Below are 22176 nucleotides of genomic sequence, written 5' to 3'. Positions count from 1 at the left end.
GATTGGGAGGTAGAGGCCTGGATAACCAGGCTCTCAGGGGTAGGGTGTTGGGACAGAAAACTGGGGTCGCCCGGAGCAGGGCGGTGGCGCCTGGCGACGTTCCTGTCCACAGGAGGAACTGTGGAGGGCTTGGCCAGGTGCCCTGTAGAACGTCAATGAGGGCCTCATTGAATTGCAGCAGAGGCTCAGTGGAGCTTGCTGCAGACTGAAGCACCTCAGTAAGGACGTTAGTCCTCACAGCCACGGCAGGCAGCTCGAGCCCAAGGGCTGCGGCCGCCTTGCGCAGCACCACAGAGAAAGCAGCGCCCTCCTCCGAAGCCACAGTCGGAGGAGAGACGAATCCAGTGTCCGGAGAGGTATCCAGGCCACTGGCCTCCCCCAGTTCATCTGCCCAGTCCTGTGACATTTGAGCCTGAAGGGCCATAGGATCCTCGGATCCCTCCCAGTTGTCCCCATCATCCGATTCCTGGTATACAGGAGGAAGGAGCGGAGCCGGGCGATAGACATAATGTGTCTCCAGCGGCGCCGAACGCGGCGTCCATCGACGCCGTATCGGCGCCGGGCCCGGAGTGGGGCTGAACTGGGGCTCGACGTCGAGCGGAGTCGACGTCGGCGTCGGGGGTGGTACCGGTGTCGACGCCGGCAGAGGAGGCGTTACGAGGTCGACCGGCGTCGGCGGGGACTCGGGAACGGGTCCCTCGGGCGCTTGCGGCGTCGAGGCCGGAGCCGTCAACGGCGCCGGGGCCGGAGCCACCGGCAGGCAAGGCAGCACAGTCGGGTCCGCGGGGCCCGAAGGCGCGCCAGCGGGCGTCGACGGCTGAGCCAGGCTCCTCATGGCCGAGAGGAAGGCACTGACTTCCGCCGGCGTCGCGTCAGTCCCAGGGACCGGTGGGTATGGGGACTTGCGCGGTGCCTGCGGCTCCGCCGGAGCCACGGGGGTGGAACCACCCTGACCCTCGGCCGAGTCGCGCGACCGACGAGGGGAGTCCGAAGAGCGGTGTCGCCTCTTGGACTTCTTGGAATGCTTCGACTTACCCGAAGACTTGGATCCCGACGACCGATGGTGACGTCGGCTGCGGCTCCGCGACCGATCCTTGGACCTCCTCCTGGACCGGGATCGAGAGGCGCGCGGAGCCGAGTGGCGAATCTCGAGAAGCTTACGGGACCGCTCCCGTCTAGCCTTCGAGGTCAGGGCCTTGCAGTCCGAGCACGACTCCGCGTCGTGGTCGAGGCCCAAGCAGTAAAGGCACTGGCGGTGATGGTCCGTAACCGACATCAAGCGGCTACAGTCAGCACAGGCTTTAAAACCAGGCATCCTACCGGCACCGGAGTCGAGAAAAGATCAAAAAGGATCAAAAAAGTTAGTCAAAAATTGACTAAAGGGGTAGCTCTCCCGGACCTGCGCTTACTGGCGCGGAAAAAAGAAGAACTGACGTCAGCGCGCGAGGGCGGCGTCTAAGTACTTCGACGACGTCATTCCGGCGCACGACGCAGACGACGGACGCGGAGCTGCAGACCGACGCCTAGCGACGCGCAAGGGGTATTGCTGACGAAAAATCTTCTGGATCCAGTCTGACGCCTGGAGATATTCTAAGGTGAGGAATCTAACTAACGTGTTACTTTCAGATAATTGTAGCCAAATAGGAGTATTTATTTTACTTACTATAAGTACATTATATACTGTTAAGGTCCTTGTAGCAAGTGAACCTACGTCTCTAATATTGGTACAAATGGTAATATAACTCATCCAACTTTTACAATAAACTATGTCTGTCATGAGGGCATGGCCACGGCCCCCACCAAGATGGCCACACACTTGTGATGCTCCGGCCTGGTGGTCTTGTCTCTGTTGCTCGCCGCTGCCGATGCTCGCATCTACCGATGTTCTGCCTCGCTAAGTGTGCGGCAGACTCCAGGCATGCTGTGCTGGTCAATGGTGGCGAGTCCTGGTGCCAATTTCGAGCGGAGGGGGGGGATAACACCCAGGTGGCCGGCAAGCCTCAGAGGCCCCATTGCGACAGGGGTCGCAGGTGAGCCTGAGGAGAGGTCGCCCGACATCGTCAATCACGGCGTAACCCTCCATCCATGTTATAGGAAGGGGTGATTCCTTTCTGCACTCCCTGTGGGGCATATTGTGAGCTGCTGCGGCCCGTGGAAGAAGCATGGGCCGCAAGGGATCGAACTCTGCCTGATGGTGGGGAGCACCGGGTGCAGGCCGGACAGGGCATGTAATTGACGCCTGTTCTCTGCAGGTGTGATCGGCGGTGGGGCCCCTCGCATGTCTGGAGACGGCAATTAGTGGCAGGGGTGAGTGAATTGCCCGGCACAACACCTGCGTGTGTGCGCCACCACGCTGCCTATCGTGACACAGAGACCGCCATTACGAATCGTGCCCTACGCAGCAACCCTATACATGTGCGGGCCCGATGGCTTGGAGGAAACATTGTCAGTAACCAATCAGCCATTGCAAACCTGCAAGCCCAACATGCTGCTTAGTGCCCTATATGCTGCAACCGTGCTCTGCCTGCTTCCCACATGGGCCATTCCCCAGGCAGGACTGACGTGCACCTGCATTGCATAGAACCCGGATCACCTGTTGGGACAGCACCTCACATGCATGGGAAAATGTGGGTCTACGGTCTAGCCCCCGCTACCTATCTGAGACGAGGAGCACGAGTATCAATATATACACTGTTGTGGTGCCACTATGTCGGGACTCCATTATGGGCCACTGGGACCCAAAACAGCAAAGGCTCACATTTGACTGTGCCAGCTCTCCAGGGAGTTGCGGCTCCCAGTCAGACTCCCAGGAAAGTATCGGCGATGGCACTGCAGGGGGTCCCCCGTGAGATATCGCTGCCATCATGGCTGAACTGCGGGCTGGATTTGGCGCCATGGAGGCACGTTTTGACACAAGATGGGAGAGCGGATTGACAAACAGGGGGCTGGATTAACACAGCGGTAGAAAAATCTCCAGCATAGAAGAGAACAATGCTCAATGCAAAAACATTTGGAGAAAGTTAAGCGGATAATAAAACAAGTGGCGATCAAGAACAAAGACTTGGAGGTGCGCTCCCGAAGGAATAAAATTTTTATCTCTGGCATTGTAGAGACAACCAACATAGGGAAACCCAAAGACTTTGTGGAGCACCTCTTAATAACTCTTACTGATCGTTCTAGCTTCTTGATGAGCTTTGCAGTAGAGTGAGCACAACAATCGTTGTGCCAGCGGCCTCCCAAAGGCTCCCCACCGCAATACATCATAGCCCGCCTTCTCAACTATAGAGATAGAGACACAGCGCTGTGGCTGGTCTGGGAGAAGGGGTCTTTGCAATACCAGGGCTCAAATCTCTCCTTGTTTCCAGACTTTACTCCAGCTGTACAAGAGGCCAGAAGGAAATACCACGATATCAAAGAAACGCTCCGCAAACTGGGTGTGCAGTAGTCCATGCTCTACCCGGTTCGCCTGCAGGTGGAGCACCAAAGGGACGTTACAATTCTTGATACACCAGCGGCTGCAGAGGCCTTTTGCGAAACAGTCCGAACCGGATCCCCAGGGGCTGGCCATTCGACCCCGGACCGTGATGGGGCTGGCGGTGCAAAAAGAAAGAGTCGTTCAAAGTCCTGCGATGTCTCTATATGAATGCCTCGTTCTCAGCTGCAGAAGTGTGAACTGACGAAGCTGGGACAGATATGTAAGATATGACTGATCAGAACAGTGGCACTCAGACCACACCATAAATTCCACACAGCGGCGATTGCATTAAAATAACGTATACTACTGTTCTTATGGGACTGCCGGTGACCGAGTTGTTGCCAAGCCTTCATGGTTTTCACCAACCTTTACTTATTGGGGTTTAGTTTTTGTTTCTTGCATTGGTTAAATGCCATCAACCAGATGTCTGTAAGTCTGGTGTGGGTGGAGGGGGGGGGGGGGGGGGTATTGTTTTTTTTTTCGTTGGGGGTGGTATCGTTTTTACATGACACTGCACGTTGTGTATATATACGAGATATTCACACCACCACATAGATTTAATTCCCGAGCAGCGTCGCCTCATCTTTGTTACACCGCATGGTTAACATTGTAGCTTTATCCCAGCCATTTTGTGGAGCATACGTGGTATTAATAATCCTCACGAAGGGAAACAGGTGTTGTCTTACCTCAGTAGACACTCCATCAGACTAGCCTTTCTCCAGGAAACACACCTACTACCCATCATGATTCATAGGACCAGACCCTTTATATGTCACTCTCATTACTCCGACCCAGGGGGTCGATACCAGGTGGTGCACAGAACACATGGAGACAAAAGTATTATAGTAGTAAATATTTACGCCCCTAATACCGATAACCCAGACTTCTTTCGACACCTCTATTCGCGGCTGGCCAGCTTTGAGGCAGACCATTTAATTATGGGCGGTGACCTCAACATGCCACACTGTCTAGAAAACGACACCACCAGTTTGCATCCAGCAGATTAACCACGGGCCAGGGAGATATGTCGGCATATCATAGACACCTATACACTGCGTGATGTGTGAAGAATGTCACCCCACGACCCCGATTTCACATACTATTCAGCACCTGACGCGGTTTGGTCAAGGCTGGATTATTGGTTTATGTCAACTCATGCATGCACCTGGGTATCTGAAATCACCGTAATCTCACCAACACTTAAGGACCATAACCCTGTTCTTGTGACGCTTCAGGTGCCACGCGGCTGTAAACTTGAATGATGTTGGAGGTACCAAGGCGAGGCACTGTGGGACCAGGTGTTCCACAGAGCTACAAAGCTCAGTCCTTGAGTATTTTGGAGATAAACGCTGGAATGGTGTCTTTGCAGGTCACGTTATGGTAAGGCGTAAATTAGGGGTGTGTGCATCTCCAAACAGATCGGGATTCTACGGGATATTCATACACAACTGGGCCAGGTGGAGGGAGAGATATGGGACTAGGAGCTTAAAGCAATAGCAGAGGGAGATCACCGGTTGCATAGACATGTGAAGCTCCTGGCTGAATACCGAGACCTTGCAGAGAGGGAAACTGTCTACATGGGTAAATATGACCAGGCACCCTGCTATGGAGAGGGGTAGAGGCCGGGCCACACCCTTGCACGTATGCTACACCCCAATAGATCAGAGAATTATGTGGCGGAGCTCCAAACTGAAGGCGGAGGGACCTTAACGGGTGGGGACCGAATCAATGCTAGATTTCAGACTTCCTACCAGAATCTATACACTTCTCATACCAGGATCCGGATGTATTATCTTCATATCTCGCAGAGGTTGCCATGGTGTGGCGTCCGGATGGACACAGGCAATTTGTGTGCGAACCAGTAATCTTCGACGAAGTGACATAGGCTATTGATGGCCTCGATGGAACCAAGGCCCCTGGCCTTGATGGCCTGGCTGGGCCTTCTATAAAGTCTTCAAACCGCCTGCCCCACACCTTTTGTCTTCATACAATGAGGCTGCCGGGACTGGCACCCTCCCACCTACGTTTTGTGAGGCGGGACTGACTCTGCTGTTGAAACTGGGCAAGGACCCTCAAGACTGCGCCTCATATCGCCCTCTATCATTATTAAATTTAGATAATAAAATCTTGGTGAAGGCACGGGCGACCCAATTGGCACTGCTAATGGGACAGCTTATTTCACTGGACCAATCCGGATTTCTTCAAACAGGTCCACCACTCTCAACCTTCGAACAGTCTTTGAGGTGCTCAACAAGGTCTCCCATGAAGTACCGGCGGCAGTGGCCCTGATGGATGCAGAGAAGGCCTTTGACTCTCTGAGTGGCCTTTTCTCCAGGCAGTCCTGGGTAAACTCGGAATACCCCTCCCCCTTTCTTGGGTTGGTCATGCTCCTATACGCCAACCCAGTGGCCCGGCTACAAGTGAACGGCGCTTTATCTGATGTATTCCCAATCCTACCTGGTACTAGACTGAGATGCCCACTGTCCCCCTACTATTCATTATAGCAATGGATCCCTTGGTCAGGGCATTGTGGGAGCGCCACCTATATCGCAGTTTACAGCTCGTGCATGGCCGTCTTCTATTGTTATTATATGCAGACAACATCCTATTATTTATTCGGAATCTCCACCTCAACCTCCCCCCGCTCATTTGAATTTCATTATGGCTCTCGCGGGCTTCCACCTAGTCCAGCTGGTCTCTTCACCCACCCATAAGGCTGGCCACACACTTGACCTCATCCGCACAAACATGCAGGAGCTGAGGTCGATAAGCCGCTGCATATTATCTGGTTGGATCACTGTCTGGACCCATTCCGGTTTTGCCTGAAGACCACACTGATGGCCACTACCAGGTCTAATGAAGTCAAAAGGAACTGGGGTAGGGTCACCCCTGAGACCCTAGGTCCTGTGCTGGATGGCTTAAGGCCTCACCTCACGAACAATCCCGACCACGACACCGCGTGTTTCAACACATGGATGACAGCAGCGCTTGATAAACTTGCCCCTTTGAAATCGGTTAGCCTATCCAGATCTACCCCATCTGCCCTATGGTTCTCAGAGGAAGTCAGACGTGAAAAAAACAAGTTTAAAAGGCTGGAACGCGAAGAGAAAGTGTTACTCAAGGGACGCCAAAAACACCTATAAAAATGCCTTTAAAGATTATCATAAATTACTTAACTCCAAGAGAAAGGAATTCCTATCTGACCCTATCGCCAGGGCAAAAGCTCCTCAAGGGACGTTTTTAGGTTGGTGAAATCCTTCACTAATCCCGCAGCATTAGAGCACGACTTCTGACCTTCTCAGGACCTTTGCACTAGCCTTTCGAATTTTTTTAAAGAAAAGATATTGCAGCTCTATTCCTCTTTTTCCCCGGCTTCTGACCCCAGAGCAATGGGAGACGACCACAGCCCCCCCAATAACCTGCCTGTTTTTACATCCTTTCTCCCATTTTCCAAAGAGGTATCTTAGGCTGAAATGCGAAATGTAAATCAGCGTCGCCTAGGGATCCCTGTCAGCTCGGCCATTCAGGCTGCTGGCCGAGTGGCTTACCTGGTCCTAAATCATATCTGGAATACATCACTTAGGTCTGGAATCTTCCCTGCTGCGTTGAAACATGCTTACCTATTAGCTCGCTTGAAGAATGCCAACGCCAATCCGACAGTACTCATCAACTTTAGGCCTATCTCCTTACTGCCAGCACTGGCCAAGGTGCTATAGAATCTGGCCCATTTACAACTAGCCAACTATGTGAAAGCCATTCAGCTGTTACATGACCCTCAATCTAGATTCCACACAGGGTACAGCACGGAAACCGCACTGCTTGATGTAGCAGACTCCAACCGTCTGTCTGTGGCCAGCAGCTTATCTGCCATGCTGGTGCTATCAGACATTTCGGCGGTGCTCGATACAGTGTCTCACGTGATCCTGCTGGAAAGACTTAAGCAGATAGGTGTACAGGGGGCAGCACTTGAGTGGATTGCCTCCTATCTCAATGGCCGCGGCCAGCAAGTCCTTTTCTACACGTAAATCTCCTCAGTGAAACCGCTCAGAGCCTTAAGCATGCTGCTTTTAATTTCTACATAACTCCACTGGCAGCTCTCACTGCTAGGAGAAGGATTAACGTGATCTCCTAAGTGGATGACACCAAGCTGATGTACTCCTTCAACGATCACTTTGCTGCAGCTTTTGTTTAAAAGACAAAGCAGGCTGGATGAACGGAAACTGCTTAAAACTGAATGCCGATAAGAAAGAGGTCTTATTTTTTAATCAAGCCAAAAGAAATTCTGGGCTTCCTGCCGGAAGAAAGCTGGGAGGACCACGGTTCATGCCCTGGTGTCCTCTCACCTCGACTATGCCAACAGCCCTTATCTGGGCTAACCAGGGTTCTTGATCAAAAGGCTGCAAATGGTGCAGAATGCAGCAGCTAGGTTAATCCCTATGGTCGCGCTGCGCCAGCACATCTCCCCGTACCTCAAACATCTTCATTGGCTCCCGGTAGCCAGGAGGATTGAATTAAGGCCCTGATCATTGCTTTCCGTGCCTACCAGGGCAGGGGCCACGGGTACCTGAGAAGAGTCTTTACCAGTACTGCCAAGAGCGGACCTTAAGATCCAACCTCCAACACTATTTTGCTGCCCCCTGCTTCTCCAGAGCTAGGCAGGGGGTAGGTCTTTCTCGGTGGGGACTGGCAAACTGTGGAATAACTTGCCTTCCCACTTTCGCATGCTGAACTCGGAGCAGGGTTTCAGAAAGGCACTGAAAACCTGGCTCTTAAAGCCAAAGGGAATAGCTGCTGGGATTTTACTTCTCTGCTGTCTGCTGCACAAGCGCCGGGACACCTCACCCGAGGTAGCCATGCGCTTTAGAAATGCTCTTTAATATTATTAATATTATTTGGAGAGCTCTCTGGCCTACGCATAAACTTGGCTAAGTTTGAACTGTTTCCATTGACAGGGGCGATCCATCCACCACCGGCGTAGTTCCCTCTTAAATGGACCATGGATGGTACTAAATACTTAGGCATACATATTCAGAGGGATAACATACACAAGTCATACAACAAAACTATGGCTCGAGGTACAGGTCCACTGCTTGATCTGACTCCCCCTGTACATGGCGGGCTGAGTGGCTATAATAAAAATGGTAGTTCTGCCTCATTTCCTGTACCTTTTTGCAATATCCCTGTACCCCTGTCCCAGCACTTTTTCAGTACCGCTCGCGGGGCCCTGATACAACTGATATGGGCTGGGGCCTGACCCCGTATTAGGTGGAATATGCTTATACTCCCCTATGAGAGTGGTGGTCTGGGAGCCCCGGACCTACAATTTTATTACCTAGCTGCCCAGTGTCACTACACACATCGCTGGTATCACCCTGATGCACGGATACCCTACTTGCGCACAGAGAGAGTGATGTTGGAGGGGATTTTACACTCTCAGATCTTACCCAAGGGCTTACTGCTAGATGCAAACAACATACAGACAGTTTCCACCACGTGCTTGGCATGGCGAAGTTTGCAACGACTGCTGGAGGGGGTTGGGGGGGCAAAGGGAACCACTATACTCCGCTGCTATCCCGATCCATGACAAACCTTGGTTACCCCTCACCCAGGACAAAATAGTTCAGCAAACATTACACAAACATAATATGCACACCATGGGAGATTTGTTCCCAGATGGACATGTAGCCCCCCTTATTGAAGGCCCATCAGACAGGGACATACCGTACATAGTCCGCTTCATTTTGAGACTCGTCCTCAACATTTTGGGGTCCCTGGTCTCTACCTATCCACTATCCTCCTGTAGATTTTTCTCTATTGACATTAACCTTGACAGATAATGGAGGAGCACATATGACCACACCACTATATCGTGCATGCATAGCGCTGAGACCGGACACTACTGGGCAGGTGCGGGAGACATGGGCGGCAGAGCTGAGGAAGACGATAAAAGACAAAATGTGGGCATATTGCTGCGCGCAAATACAATGCGTATCGATTAGTTGGCAACACAAAATCCTGCATTTCAAATTTCTTCACCGGTACTACCTGTCACTAGCAGCATTTGATCGCACAAGGCCTGACAGCTGCATGAAGTGTAAGGTGGAAAAAGCCGACTTTGCGCATCTTACGTGGACATGCCCAGTTGTACGTGCCTACTGGGTGGCGATGTTCGAATACATCTCAGCTATGATAGACATTAAACTCACACCAGACCCCCTGATGGTGCGATTAGACTATACCCTCACCATACCAAGTTCCAAACGCAGATTGGCGTCTATGGATTTATTACTGGGTAAGCGGGAAATAGCACTTCATTGGGGAAGCAATCAACTGCTGGCTCCAAGAGTCTGGCTTGGGAGTATGCGCTGCTGTGAGAGTGGGCGATGATTATACACACCTACAACCCGCCCACCTCACGTTGCAAAGATATTTGGGCGCCCTTCCGTACCTACTTACTGTCTCTTGAGCAAAACACCACTGAGTGAGAATGTGCTTGTTGGAAACACCGCGTTGACTGCTGCCCTGGGTGACGGGCACACATATGTTCCTAGGCTACTAACATTATATCCTAGAAATGCATTTGTTCTAGAAATGCATACTAGAGTGTAACACGTTGCTGCGGAATTTATTGGTGATGCGATCATGCCTATGCTTTCTTCTTTTTCTTGAATGACGTGTAGTGGTTGTTAATCTTGAAAAGCAATGAAGAAATAAAAATAAAAAAACTTTTTCTATCATGACTTTTATAACACAAAGTGAAGCTAAAAATGAAGTCGGTCAAATTAATCATTCACTTTGCACGTCGAATAAGCCACTCAAAACTAAATCAGGGAAGGAATGTGTAGTCCAAAGTTCTAGCCATCTGCAGCAGCAAAGTTTTGCACACTGTGACCACGGCCGACGTGTATATGTGATGTTTAATGGAGGGCAAAGAGCACTTTGTAAACCAAATCAATTACTGTCAATTATTATATTATTATATTACCCTGTATCAAGAACGAAGCGGTCTTGTTATCTGCCCTACACTCTCGGATTTTGAAACCTAAAATTATGAATGTTTTTGGATGTATATGAACTTTACTGATCATTAGGACCATGTGAGTATAGTCCAAAACATGAAATCCTGTTTCAAATCTATGATAATATGTATATTGTAATTGTATTTGATGTTTTATTCAAAAAGTGCTATGGTTTTAATTGACAAAAAAATAAATGTACTTACTTACTGCATCCCGTTTTATTTATAGAAAAAGTGGCTGTATTTACAAAAAAGATATACTTTTTTTAATAAGCTGACTCCAGCAGGCCACCATGTCTGTGGCTAACCATTCGTAGCGGTTCTCAATTTGCGACTTACCTACCTCACACACTAGCTGGCTAGCGAAAACTGCGACCCACTACGAATATGTATTTTCTGACCTTTATTTGCTGAACAACACATCTGGTAACTGGTTCTTCAAGCTTCTTTGGCACGTACGTCGGTCTGCAGTACATGATGTCACTTTCACTTTTGATGATGAGATATGAGGGACCAATTTTCGTGAGACACTGCTGTTGTTCTAAAGTAGTTTCATCAGTCAGTGCCGCCTTCTGAACGGTTGCAACTGATTTGTTATTGCGCCTAAATATTACCAAATCAAGGCATATTTGACAACTCGTGCAAAGTGCAGTGTTTTCACGGTATTTACAACATGGATTGTTGGGCCCCGTTTGGAGTCATTATTCTAGGAGCCACTATCTGTTGTTAACATGTAAGTAACCACAAGACCTGAGCAGGAAAGACATCTAAAATGGCACTGTTATCGGGGATTTATCACCGCCTCGAATTTCATTGCTAAATTCCATTTCTGTCAGAATCCCAAAAATCCATATCCTTCCCTGATTTTTTTTTCTACTTTGAGGGGTTACAGAGCCCAACTCAGGGGACAGTCAGTGGACTTGTGGCAGTCTCAAGGGGATAGTCATGTGCCCTTGCCAGAGAATTTGCCTCATCAGTTCATCGCCCTCTGTTGAGATTTCTTTTTCTCGGATGTTCGACAGCAGGTCTTCCAATCAGTAAAGTTCAGGAGGTTACAGGCATCTGTTGGATTCTAATAAAGAAAACTCAGTCTTTCATTCTTCCGATTTCGGTCATGATGAAGGTCACTACACTGGAAAAAGAGTAGAGTGAACACACCATGAAAACACACTAATTATTAGCAAATGTGTGTTTACTGCATTGTATCAAGTAAGTATACGCCTCCAACTGTTTGTAGGTAGGATGGATAGATCCTCTTGTGGGAGCTGGAATGTGCCTTTCTCTAATATGTTCTCTTCTGTTGCCTTGTGCTTCTTTAAATCCATCTGTAAACTGTATTTCAAGGCATAGTACTTTTGCCCCTCTTCTTGGTTAACTCCATTGTTTTAAATGCTGCAGACCAGGTTTCAACCTTTTAATGATCAAATGCAACGATGTTTCGTCCTAGGAATGTGCAACCTCCGTTATATTGGAGACAGGGTAAAGTGAAAGTGTCACAAGCTCAGGCAGGTGAACGCTAGCCAAAGGCCTTTGTGCAGTTCACCTAGTGTTTTCCTATTTGATATATTGGGGTTGGAATATACTCCTTCCGGATACTGAATCCCAAAACAGTAAAAAAAAAAAAAATGCTATTTTTTTTAGTGCTGCATTCTACAACTACAGATTTCTGTTTCCACTTATAATGTATTGTGCCGGGGGCGGGATCTAAAGCTGTAAAACAACTGTGTCGGGCATGATCCACCACAAACCCTTTTTAGGTCGAGCCCTGAGCCAGCGCGCAAGCGCTGCACTGGGGTTGATCTGTGGTAGTTCAGTACGTATGGGACGCCCCACCCACTCCCCAGCAGATTTTATTTTATTGGCTTGTGTCTTTGTCCTTTCTAAATGCTGCTTTCTGATTGGTTTATAGGCTTGTTAGTCCCTCCATATGAAGGTCATGTCGTCATTTGTATCCTTCCATGGCTACTGGCCCCTTTACTACGAGTGTCAATCAATCAATCAATCCTTTATTGTTTAAGTTAGTTAAAACCATAACAATGTCATAGGGATCAACAGTTTACAAACATATAAGTGATTTAAAATATAAAAAAAGAGCATGTTACTTATTTTATCCTAAATGCTAGAGACAATATCCTTATCGTAAAATTGTTGACCGAATTGAGTTCATCAGATATTAACATAAAAAACATTGAACATTTTAAAATTTCAATAGGGTTGCTAGACATTAGTGGATTGGAAGTGTCTGATTCCATCGGCCATTTGGTTTTTTCATAAAGTAATATAAAATGTCATCATTTTACAGGTCTGTTGTACCAAGTCCTCTGATGATAGCCGATCTGCAAGTTCTAATGCCTCTGTCATTAAAAGCCTTTTTTAGGAGCAGTACGCGGTTCGATTTTAAGATGGGGCAGACACAAATGAGGTGGATAAAATCTTGCCATGCTGCACCACATAAGCTACATGTTTTGACACCTTTATACTTCCATGCAGGTTGATTGGCCAAACTTGGTAATACTCCAAATCTAATCGCCATTAACTTTTGTTTCAAGTGGGGCGAATATGTTGTACTGAGGTATTCCGCCAGTCGTAGTGATGCATAGGATTGGAGAACCATCCAGGCATGAGATCTTTTGGCTAAGGTGCGTTTATCTTCTAATGATGATTGTAGCTTAGCCGCTTTGTTTGCTATTCTGCAGAAGACTTGGAAGGAGGAGTTCTGCGCCCAAAGTTCAGTTGTCTTGGTTTCCTTCAGTGCCATTTTCAGGAATTTGCCGTAACTTGAGCTTGGATCATCTTCCTGGGCACGCCACAGGGCATCATTTAAGATATTGGATTGGTTCTGCCAGAGTTTGTACCAGGATTTAATTGCAGCGTATTTTCTCCCTATCTCGCGAAGAGCGAATCACCATTGATACCAGGTGAAATAGTTTGTTTTTTTGTTTTTGAAAAAAAGGCAGTTTAGAGAAACTTGGAGCCAAGCTGCTTTACTTAGCTCTTTTACTGATGTTAATCTGTCTGATAGTAACGCGAGAAAGCAGAGACGAGGGTGCCTGCCTGCTCAGTGCAGTTAAACAACCCGCCCTATACAGTTAAGAAGTGATTTTATATTCGACAATCTATAGACTGGAGCATCCTGTTACAATCTGCTACAGTAGTAACCTTTATTTATGCACTAGCCCTGAACAAGCGATCTCTTTTATTCCTAAATATTACCCTCATTGTTTGATGGTTCGTGATAACACATGCCAATATCCGAGAACATCTATAATCAGTAGTTAGATTTCGTAATAATATTAGTATCTCCTTAGCTTGCATTGGAGCGGAGAAATTGTTACAGGGAAAGCTAAAATTTAAAATTTTTATGCTTAAAATATCTGTGTCCCGCCTAAAAGTGGAGTTTTCACATTTATATTTAACAGGGGCCAACCGATCCAAACTTTGGGGGACAGGAGGCTGTGGGGGCGTGGCCATATTCAGAACTGTATCAAAGTCACTTGTAGGGGTCTTGGGGGGTCCCTTCTCTCTTCTTGTACAATACCTCATATGGGGGTGTCCTTATTCTCAATGATATGTAGCCAGTAATAGTTTTTAAGTGCACTAACGTTGGGTTTAGCATAAAAGATTTAACAACTCTTGAGGTGGGTTTAGGTTCTCCCTCAAGGAAATTTAGACAGTGCTTGTAATGAAGAGAAATAGCGCAGATACTCCGCAAAAGGAGCAGTGGGCTGGGGATGGAGTGTGGAGCAGGCATAAGCTTTACATAAAGAAAGCTACAAGCCCCAGAATGTAAATGGTTTGCTAGCTAAATTCCAGAACTCTCAGAAACTGTCATACATTTCATGGAGCCTCGTGTCTCATTAGGTTTATGTTTGGTTTCCTATGCCAAACAAGAATTTGTGGGTTTTAAATGCACCAAACCATTCTGTGAAAAGTTTAAAAAAACATGTATTCTGCCTTTTATTTTTTTCTTTCTTTGAAGTTAATAAGAAAATTGGTGGACAGGGCAGGGATTTATTTTCAAGTAAATACCTTTAATTTAAATTGCTAAAGGGCGAATATGTTTATTTATTTAAAACCAGGAACATGCTAAAAAGCCGAACTGCCCTGAACAGTGCGTCTCACCCCGCACCCAACCCATTAGGTTTTACAGTCCCCTCTCTACCCCCACTATGCAATATCGAAAAATAAAGTAAACACCCAGCAACCACACTCCTGCTCTGATCACTAAGAGTAGAACTTGCAGACTGCTGTGCCCTAGTGAGTGACAAGAGCTGCTTTTCTGTTGCTCTTTACCAGGAAAGCCAGCCCAGGCTTCCACTGTCAATCTGTGTGGAACGTGTTGAAGGTGCTACTGAGGTACGAGATAATAAGCGGAGAATCACCTTCATCAAGGTCTGTCACTTATGGGTACTGGTGCTCTCCGTGCCTGATGAGAAGTTCCAGTATTCAAGTGGAGACAATAAACAAGCATTTGCAATGCAATAGTTCTCGTATTTGCAGAGTCTGAGCTATCGGCATTGTAAATGACAATGCCTTTTATGTGTTGTGAAAATTTGCAAGCAGGGCGTAAAACACACCCTTTGTACTTAAAGTTCTTGCTTATAAGAAGCAAGGCTAGCAGTAAAAGGCGCAGTTAATGCTAGCCTTGCTTCTCGTAAGCAACTACTATTAGTACACAGTGCATGTTTATGCACGGCTTGCAGGTTTTCAAAACACATATATAAAAGCCATTGTCATTTACAATGTCAATAGCTTAAACTCTCGCAAATGCGAGACCTATTGCATTGCAAATGCTTGTTTTAAGAGTTGGGGGTCACTAGTTTCACCTACTGACTTGGTAAATATTTTTAACTATTAATTAAGATAAACTGCTGTTAAATGAACCAATTACGTAATTAATCAGATGAAGTAAGCCAATATCTACATTTATTTAATATTAGTGACTAGAAGTAAACCACATTTAAATCTCATGACCAGATTCAAAAAAATTGACAAATATGGTATACTGTCATGAAACAGGAAGGAGAAAATAAAAAAAAGATTTGCCTACTATATATACATGTAATACTACTAATCTCAATGACTGGCTTAAATTAACCACCAAGCGTATTTACGCCTCCGTTAGACCTTACGGATTTCGGGCTAGCAATGATGTAACACCCATATTTACATTCTCGAAGTTTGTCTAGATCCATTCACCTACTTATGGAATTAACTCCAGCTGAATTACGGTTAACATTATAGTATACAGGAGTACTCAACTTTTCACACCTGTCACTGCCTTGTGAGGTGCTTAAAAGTGAGAATATGCCAGTCTGCAAAACCCAGTTGCCAAAACCACAGACTGTGGTTTCATTGTGCCACTCAGTCGGTGGGCTCTTTGCAACTTAGTCTGTGGGCAAAAGGGAAAGCACTGCTTTGATCCAATTAGTCCAGATATGGTGTGCCTCTGCCTGGGAACAACCCCTGCTTTGGAACGTCTCAGCATGAGCATCAACACCTGTTTTACAAACATCAAATGCTGCCAAAGTTATTAGTAAATCAAACATATTCTGATCTCCATTAAATGCCCCCAAATGCACTGGTTCTAAACGAATCCTGAAATACCTGTAGTTGGTGTAACTAGCTAACTGCCTACCAACTTTGATGCAGATTCCTCAAATTCAGATTCCTTTTAACTAACCCCCAGCCCTTTAACAAATCCTTCCAAGCATCTGCCAACGTTTGCCCAGACTCATCACACAGTGCCAAACCTATTAGCAAATGAACACTTGCTTGCCCCACCTTGATGGATCTGTATGAACTCAAAAATAAGAGAAATTTCAACATCACGTAGATTCCTCAAACAGTGCCATTTTTACCAACCGTCATCTCTTTAACAAATCGTTTCAAGCTTTTGCCAAATTTTGCGCAGATTCATTGCAAAGTGCCAAATATATTAGCAAATACACACTTGCTTGCCCCCCCTTTATTTAAGTGCCCCCTCTTGATGGATCTGCATGAATTTGAAAATAACAAGAGTAATGTCAACATACACGTATTTTCTATATTTCATGCATATTTGGCAATATATACAAATGTCTTTACCCTTTCAAATCTACGTGGCATCTTCTTCAAATGCCAATACCTCAAAAAACTACGCGTTCAGGCTACAGTTATTCATTCATCTCAAGTTTAGTGAAAATCAGATCAGTAGCTTAAGCTGTAAGTGCATGCAACATTTTCTTTACAAGCTAAATGGGAAAAGACAACTTTTTGAACCTTTTCTTAACTTGTTCACCTGCGTGAAACTATATGACATTTGGCATGCTGGCCCTTAGATAACTACACTAAGCAAGGGCCAAATTTGGAGCAGATCAGGCGATTGCGGGAAGTGGCTATAGGCGAAGCAAAAAAAAATCCCTTTTCATTTGAAAGTGTGACCGAAACAAAAGGACACAGTGCCAACTGCCACTGTCTGTTTATGTGTAGGTCTGTATATTTTTACACTGAAAGAATCAAAGGTTAAAGGGATGTAGTAGAGATAAGATCTTAATTTAAGTTACAATAAACCCAGAAATACAGTGGGGGAAAAAACAAAGGTTAAAGTGACATTATAGCTGAGTATTTAAATAAGATAAAAACATTAAAAAAGAAAATACTGAAATTATTAAGTCATAGTTTTTTGTGCTAACTATTGCCTGTGCCCTCGCCATGCACTGCTTTTGACCTCAGCGAGGAGATCACTCAAAACATGTTAAATGATATCCTTGATGGCATCTTGGATCACATCTCAAATTACATCATTGATGACATCACTCATTGTGACTGTGTCAGTTATGGTTTGTGGATTTGAATCAATTTAACAACTTATCACCTATGGCTAATTTCCTATCACCAGTCATGTGATTAATGGACATAAATTATGACCATAATCTGGACACCTGGCACAAAAAACAGGCGAGACATGCAGGGCAATGTTTATATACCAACTCCCCCGAACTCTGAGTCAAACTGGAATCGGCGCTGCCCGACTATAAAATGGCACCTGCGGAGGACATAATGCCTCGTGATAACTCCGTGCCATCTCAACAGCTAGTCCCTCTACATCAGCGGCGGGAGGCGTACCCTATTCCCCGGTGGGCGCTCCCTCCGAGCTTACGGCAGTCTATAGCCCTGTTGCACTACGGATAAACCGGGGCATAAAGTCTCACAGTTTCACACATCGGCAACTACTCATTGTTTGTGAATAATACTGATGCCCCTGATCCCATCACTCATCACCCCTCCCCTACCTCTTCCCTCCCTCACTCTCTTTCTATCTCCCCTAGTCCTTCCCTCTCTCCCCTGAATTTCTCTCCCCTTGCCGGCTTTTTTCCTATGCCTGAGCCATGCTTCTGTAACTCAAATATATATATATGTAAATATGTAATATATAATTGTCCAAGCCTAATTGCTGTTAAAATGTAATCCTGATTGATTTTTACTATTTGTATATTTAGAACTCTAATCACTAGTATATGTAGTAGACCTTTGTACTTACCACCATTCCAATGTGATTTTAGTTTATCCGTTTGTATCTCTTCCTTGTGTGACTTTACAACTTGTACATTTGCAAATTTGTTTCTCTTCTGTTTGTATCTTTTCCTTGAGTGACTTTACAACTTGTACATTTTAATGTTTTTTTCTTTTTTTTTCCCTGTTTGTATCTCTTCCGTGAGTGACTTTACAACTTGTACATTTGCAATGTTTCTGTTTGTATCTCTTATGTAACTCATGTAATCCAAAGTCCTTATGTGACGCAACTGGTTCTTTTGTAAAGCGCTCCGACACCTTCGGGTAATGTTCGTGCTATATAAAATCGCATTAAATAAAAAATCTGTCAAACCACCCACGTTTCTAGGCTGTTACCCTCTTTTTACTGGTATTCACCCACCTACCAAACAGAATACCTCCATAGGCTTTCATGGGGCACCCCCATTTTAAACCCTAAACACCCTCTAAAAAAGTTTTTATACTTAATTCACCTTAATGGAATGCCCCTATTAAAGACTGCACAAGACTCACAATTTTAAGGCAAGAAGTTGATAGGTATGCATTTGCCACTGAAAAGAGACATTCTGCCAGGCCCTTTGGACAACTCTGTAGTTTGGTAAAGTGCACTACACACATTCCTGTGATGGGTACGATGGCCTATAATCTTAGACCTGTGCTTACAACACCAGTATGCGATAAAAACAAAAGTGGGACTCCCCTATATTCTTTGTTCACCAATATGCAATACCTCCCAATCTTCAGCTAAGGTCTGGAAAGAAACAGCCACATCTTATAAACTACCTTGTTACACAGAGTTTGTCTATAGCACTGTACTGTAAATCTTTAACTCAGTCACGTGCCCAGATATCAAGGGGTTGATGATAATCTTTTGTCAACAGAAGCTTTGGTCTTTCTCACAGGTGTTTTACAACTCGGCTTTAAGCCACACCCTACTTTGAAACATTCCTCTCCAACTAAATTCAGATGTGCTCAGCCTTTACCTTCTTTAAAATTAAGCATTACTTGAAACCTAATCTTAAAGGATTTTTAAACGGTGATATGTGAGGTCATAATTAGTGCATGGAGGGAACAGTTAGCTCAGTAAACTATAACTTGTGAATTTCAGAAATGTATTTGGCTTTTTAAACAGTTATTTTATCACCTAGCTAGAACACCACTTTAACCATTGTCTTTTCAGTGAATATATACAAACACACATACCTTTAAAAGCACTGTACAACACCACTGACACTTTAAAGCTGCTCTTTAAAAAAAAAAAAGATTACCACAATGCAATTCACATCGAGCTAGATAAGTAACAAAAGCCTTCTGCCGTTTTTGCATAAAATCCTTTCAGCATAGCTTTGTCCAGACATAAGGGGAGCACTAAGTGTAGTGTAGGTATATAGAAAAATTAAAAAATATATATATATATATATATTCTCACACACATGGATATATACTAATGTGTGTCTACAGTCTAGCCTGAGCCCTTAAGATGCAAAGTGATATATTGCAGAATGATATAGCTAACATTCTGGTATAAAAAACATACACAGGTGAGATACTGAAATCAATCTTTCGAGATCAAAGGGCAGCCTTGAGGATTATTGATAAATGCTATTGAAAACAGATTAACTATCTGACCATTCTAATACAAACACAGGTAGCTTGGGTATCACATGCAACGATCACCCATCTCATAGGTTAGGCACCAACAGTGTTTAACACGAAGACTGAGAAGAGAGTTTACTCTCAATATTGAAAGGTTTTAATGACACATTGCTCTTGTACTAATGTCCGATTACAGTATGTACAACAGTGTGCGGTGCTGTACAGTTAACATACCCAGAGGAGAGAATTTTAGACATTGAGTCTGTCCTGATGACTCGACCATCAACGTCCATTGAGAGAAATGATGGTGCCCAAGGCTAAAGAAGAAGTGGAAAAGTTGTGCTTATTAAGGCGATAGAATAACATTTCACAATACAATATACTTCCTATGTCAATTAAAATACAGGCATTCGATTAACTCCTAAGAGAGATCAATTAAACATTTTCTTCTCGCCGACATCCAGGTGGACATCAGACTATGCCCACTAATGGCCACCTTTTGCTCCACAGACCTTGCACTATAACTGTTTGGAGCCTAAAGGTTTTATGTACCAGCTGCAGATCTGGCTAACAACTATCATTCATGGTCTTAGAAGGGGCGGCCTTTCACGGTGTTTGGAGAATGAGTTTTCTTCTAATCTTTTGGATTATAAGTGTTTACATGTGAAATAGGAATGTTCAAATAAGACTGGCAACTACAGTGGACATGGTCAATTCTGAAGCAGTGGTATGGTGAGTCACAGGCTACACTGAGGAAATGAGGAATTGAAGGAGGAGGTATGTGAATTAAACAAAATACGTGGTGAAACTCCAAGAAGGGGGATGCAACCGAGAATGTGAATATTTGGTATTGTGAACAAAGACACAGTGAAAATACCTGAGGCTAAGGGTACAGGGAAAATTGAAATGGAAATCAGTTCTGTGGCATGTCTATATAGAACTCCACATGTACTCATTTCTTAAGGAAGTGCTTTTTGTTTTACAACTTTAATTCCAGTTAGATGGCACTGACGTGCAACACAATTTTGTCATACATACATAATGTTAGCACTCTAGTTCTTTATTACAACACTGGTGAAATTTCAGAAGAACCCTGGGGAATCAGTCAATCAAGTTTATTGTATTAATAACACATCTTACAATAAAAATAAACACCTCAGAATCTTAAAAACAGCATTGTTAAAAAGTTACTAAAATATACTAGACAATGTCCTATCATTTTAGAAGCAAGGCCTAAAATAATCGTCAATTTATTGATACAGTTATTGGCTTTGATCGTAAAACAATATTTAACAGCCTCTGAAGTTGATCTTATTTTTGCATCAATAAAAATAATTGAAAATAAAATCTTCTTAAGTGCAAAGTTTTTGGCGAATATAAAGTATGTGCGTAAGGGTTTCCTTTTTGTAACCATAAAGTCAGCAGGTGATCTTTCACTGCAAGGGTCAATTCCAGGACCCTTCTAATTCATGGATGGGTATACAAAGCATTATTAATCTTAAATATTTCAATTTTATAATATCATGCAAAATGTAGCTAATGTATTCCTGATGTGTCGCCAAATAGGATTCTGATACCAGGTCCATATGTTTACATTTCTTTAATGAGGCAACATCCTTTTCTCTCTGACTAGTGAGTAGGGTCCTTCTTAGGGAGTCCTTTCAGCCATTCTATTTAGCTTAGCCAGAGTTCCAAAATCAGGTAAACTATAGTTTTCTATTTTCTTAATTAATGATGCTATGTTCAGATCCGTGTCCTTAATTTAGTTTTTTTTAAGTTTCAAATAAATTAGGGATTTTGAGGTGGGTTGATCAGCCCCAACACGGTCACTTAAGGAATTCGGCATAGTTTCATTATGTACTGATAATAGAGATTTGTGGTTCAGCTCCAACCTGATGTTACGAGGAGGTGTGGCTATTTAGTTGTTGGATGATCTGCATGGGAAGTTTATTAAGATTGTCTATAATCTTTCAATTTAGGATGGGCAAAGCAGAAAGTAATAAAGGGATTAGTTTCAATTGTAATGCTTTTAAAGATTAATCAATTGCTTTACCTCCGAATAGTTTAGTGAATCTCATTATGAAATTAGTGATGTTGGTGAATGTGAGCTGTCTAGTTGAGAAATAATTAGTCTGAGATAGTCTAGTGTTGATCGAGACACCAAGGTAATTGTATTACTTGACTCTTTTGATTATGGCATCCCCTAGTGCCCATGATGTTTTCTTACAATTCTTTCAAAATACCATAACCTTCGTTTTTGATTGTTTGGCTGTTAATCCATTTGCTAGGCTAAAATCATTTAATCAGTATAAGAGATGCGATAGGCCTTTGGGAGTTTGCAACAGTATCAATAAATCATCAACAAATGCCAAATGTGTGAGCTCTTGCATTCCTAGTTTAGGCTGTACACCCAGCTCCTGGTTAAGGAACTCAGGCAGGTCGGCAATATATACAGTGAAAATTGGAGCTGAGCCAGGATGCAGCCTGGTTTTAGTCCATTGTCAGTCAGTATTTTTGTAGACAAAGCATTATTAGTAGTGAGTCTAACCTGTGG

The 22176-nt window shown here is 44.7% G+C and overlaps 1 protein-coding gene across 3 annotated transcripts in view; it reads right to left on the bottom strand.

The window, feature by feature from the left end:
* AADAT (aminoadipate aminotransferase) overlaps positions 1–22176 on the bottom strand; it is a 286660-nt gene that overhangs the window by 93376 nt on the left and 171108 nt on the right. For all 3 annotated transcript variants that reach the window (XM_085641829.1, XM_085641831.1, XM_085641830.1), the window contains exon 8: positions 19857–19939. In XM_085641829.1, coding sequence (XP_085497955.1) covers positions 19857–19939 — 83 coding nt within the window. The remainder of the gene's footprint in view (positions 1–19856; positions 19940–22176) is intronic.

Source organism: Triturus cristatus, chromosome 2_2 (assembly GCF_964204655.1).
Source record: "Triturus cristatus chromosome 2_2, aTriCri1.1, whole genome shotgun sequence".
Classification (NCBI taxonomy): Eukaryota; Metazoa; Chordata; class Amphibia; order Caudata; family Salamandridae; genus Triturus; species Triturus cristatus.
This window is presented reverse-complemented; position numbering and strand designations above follow the sequence as displayed.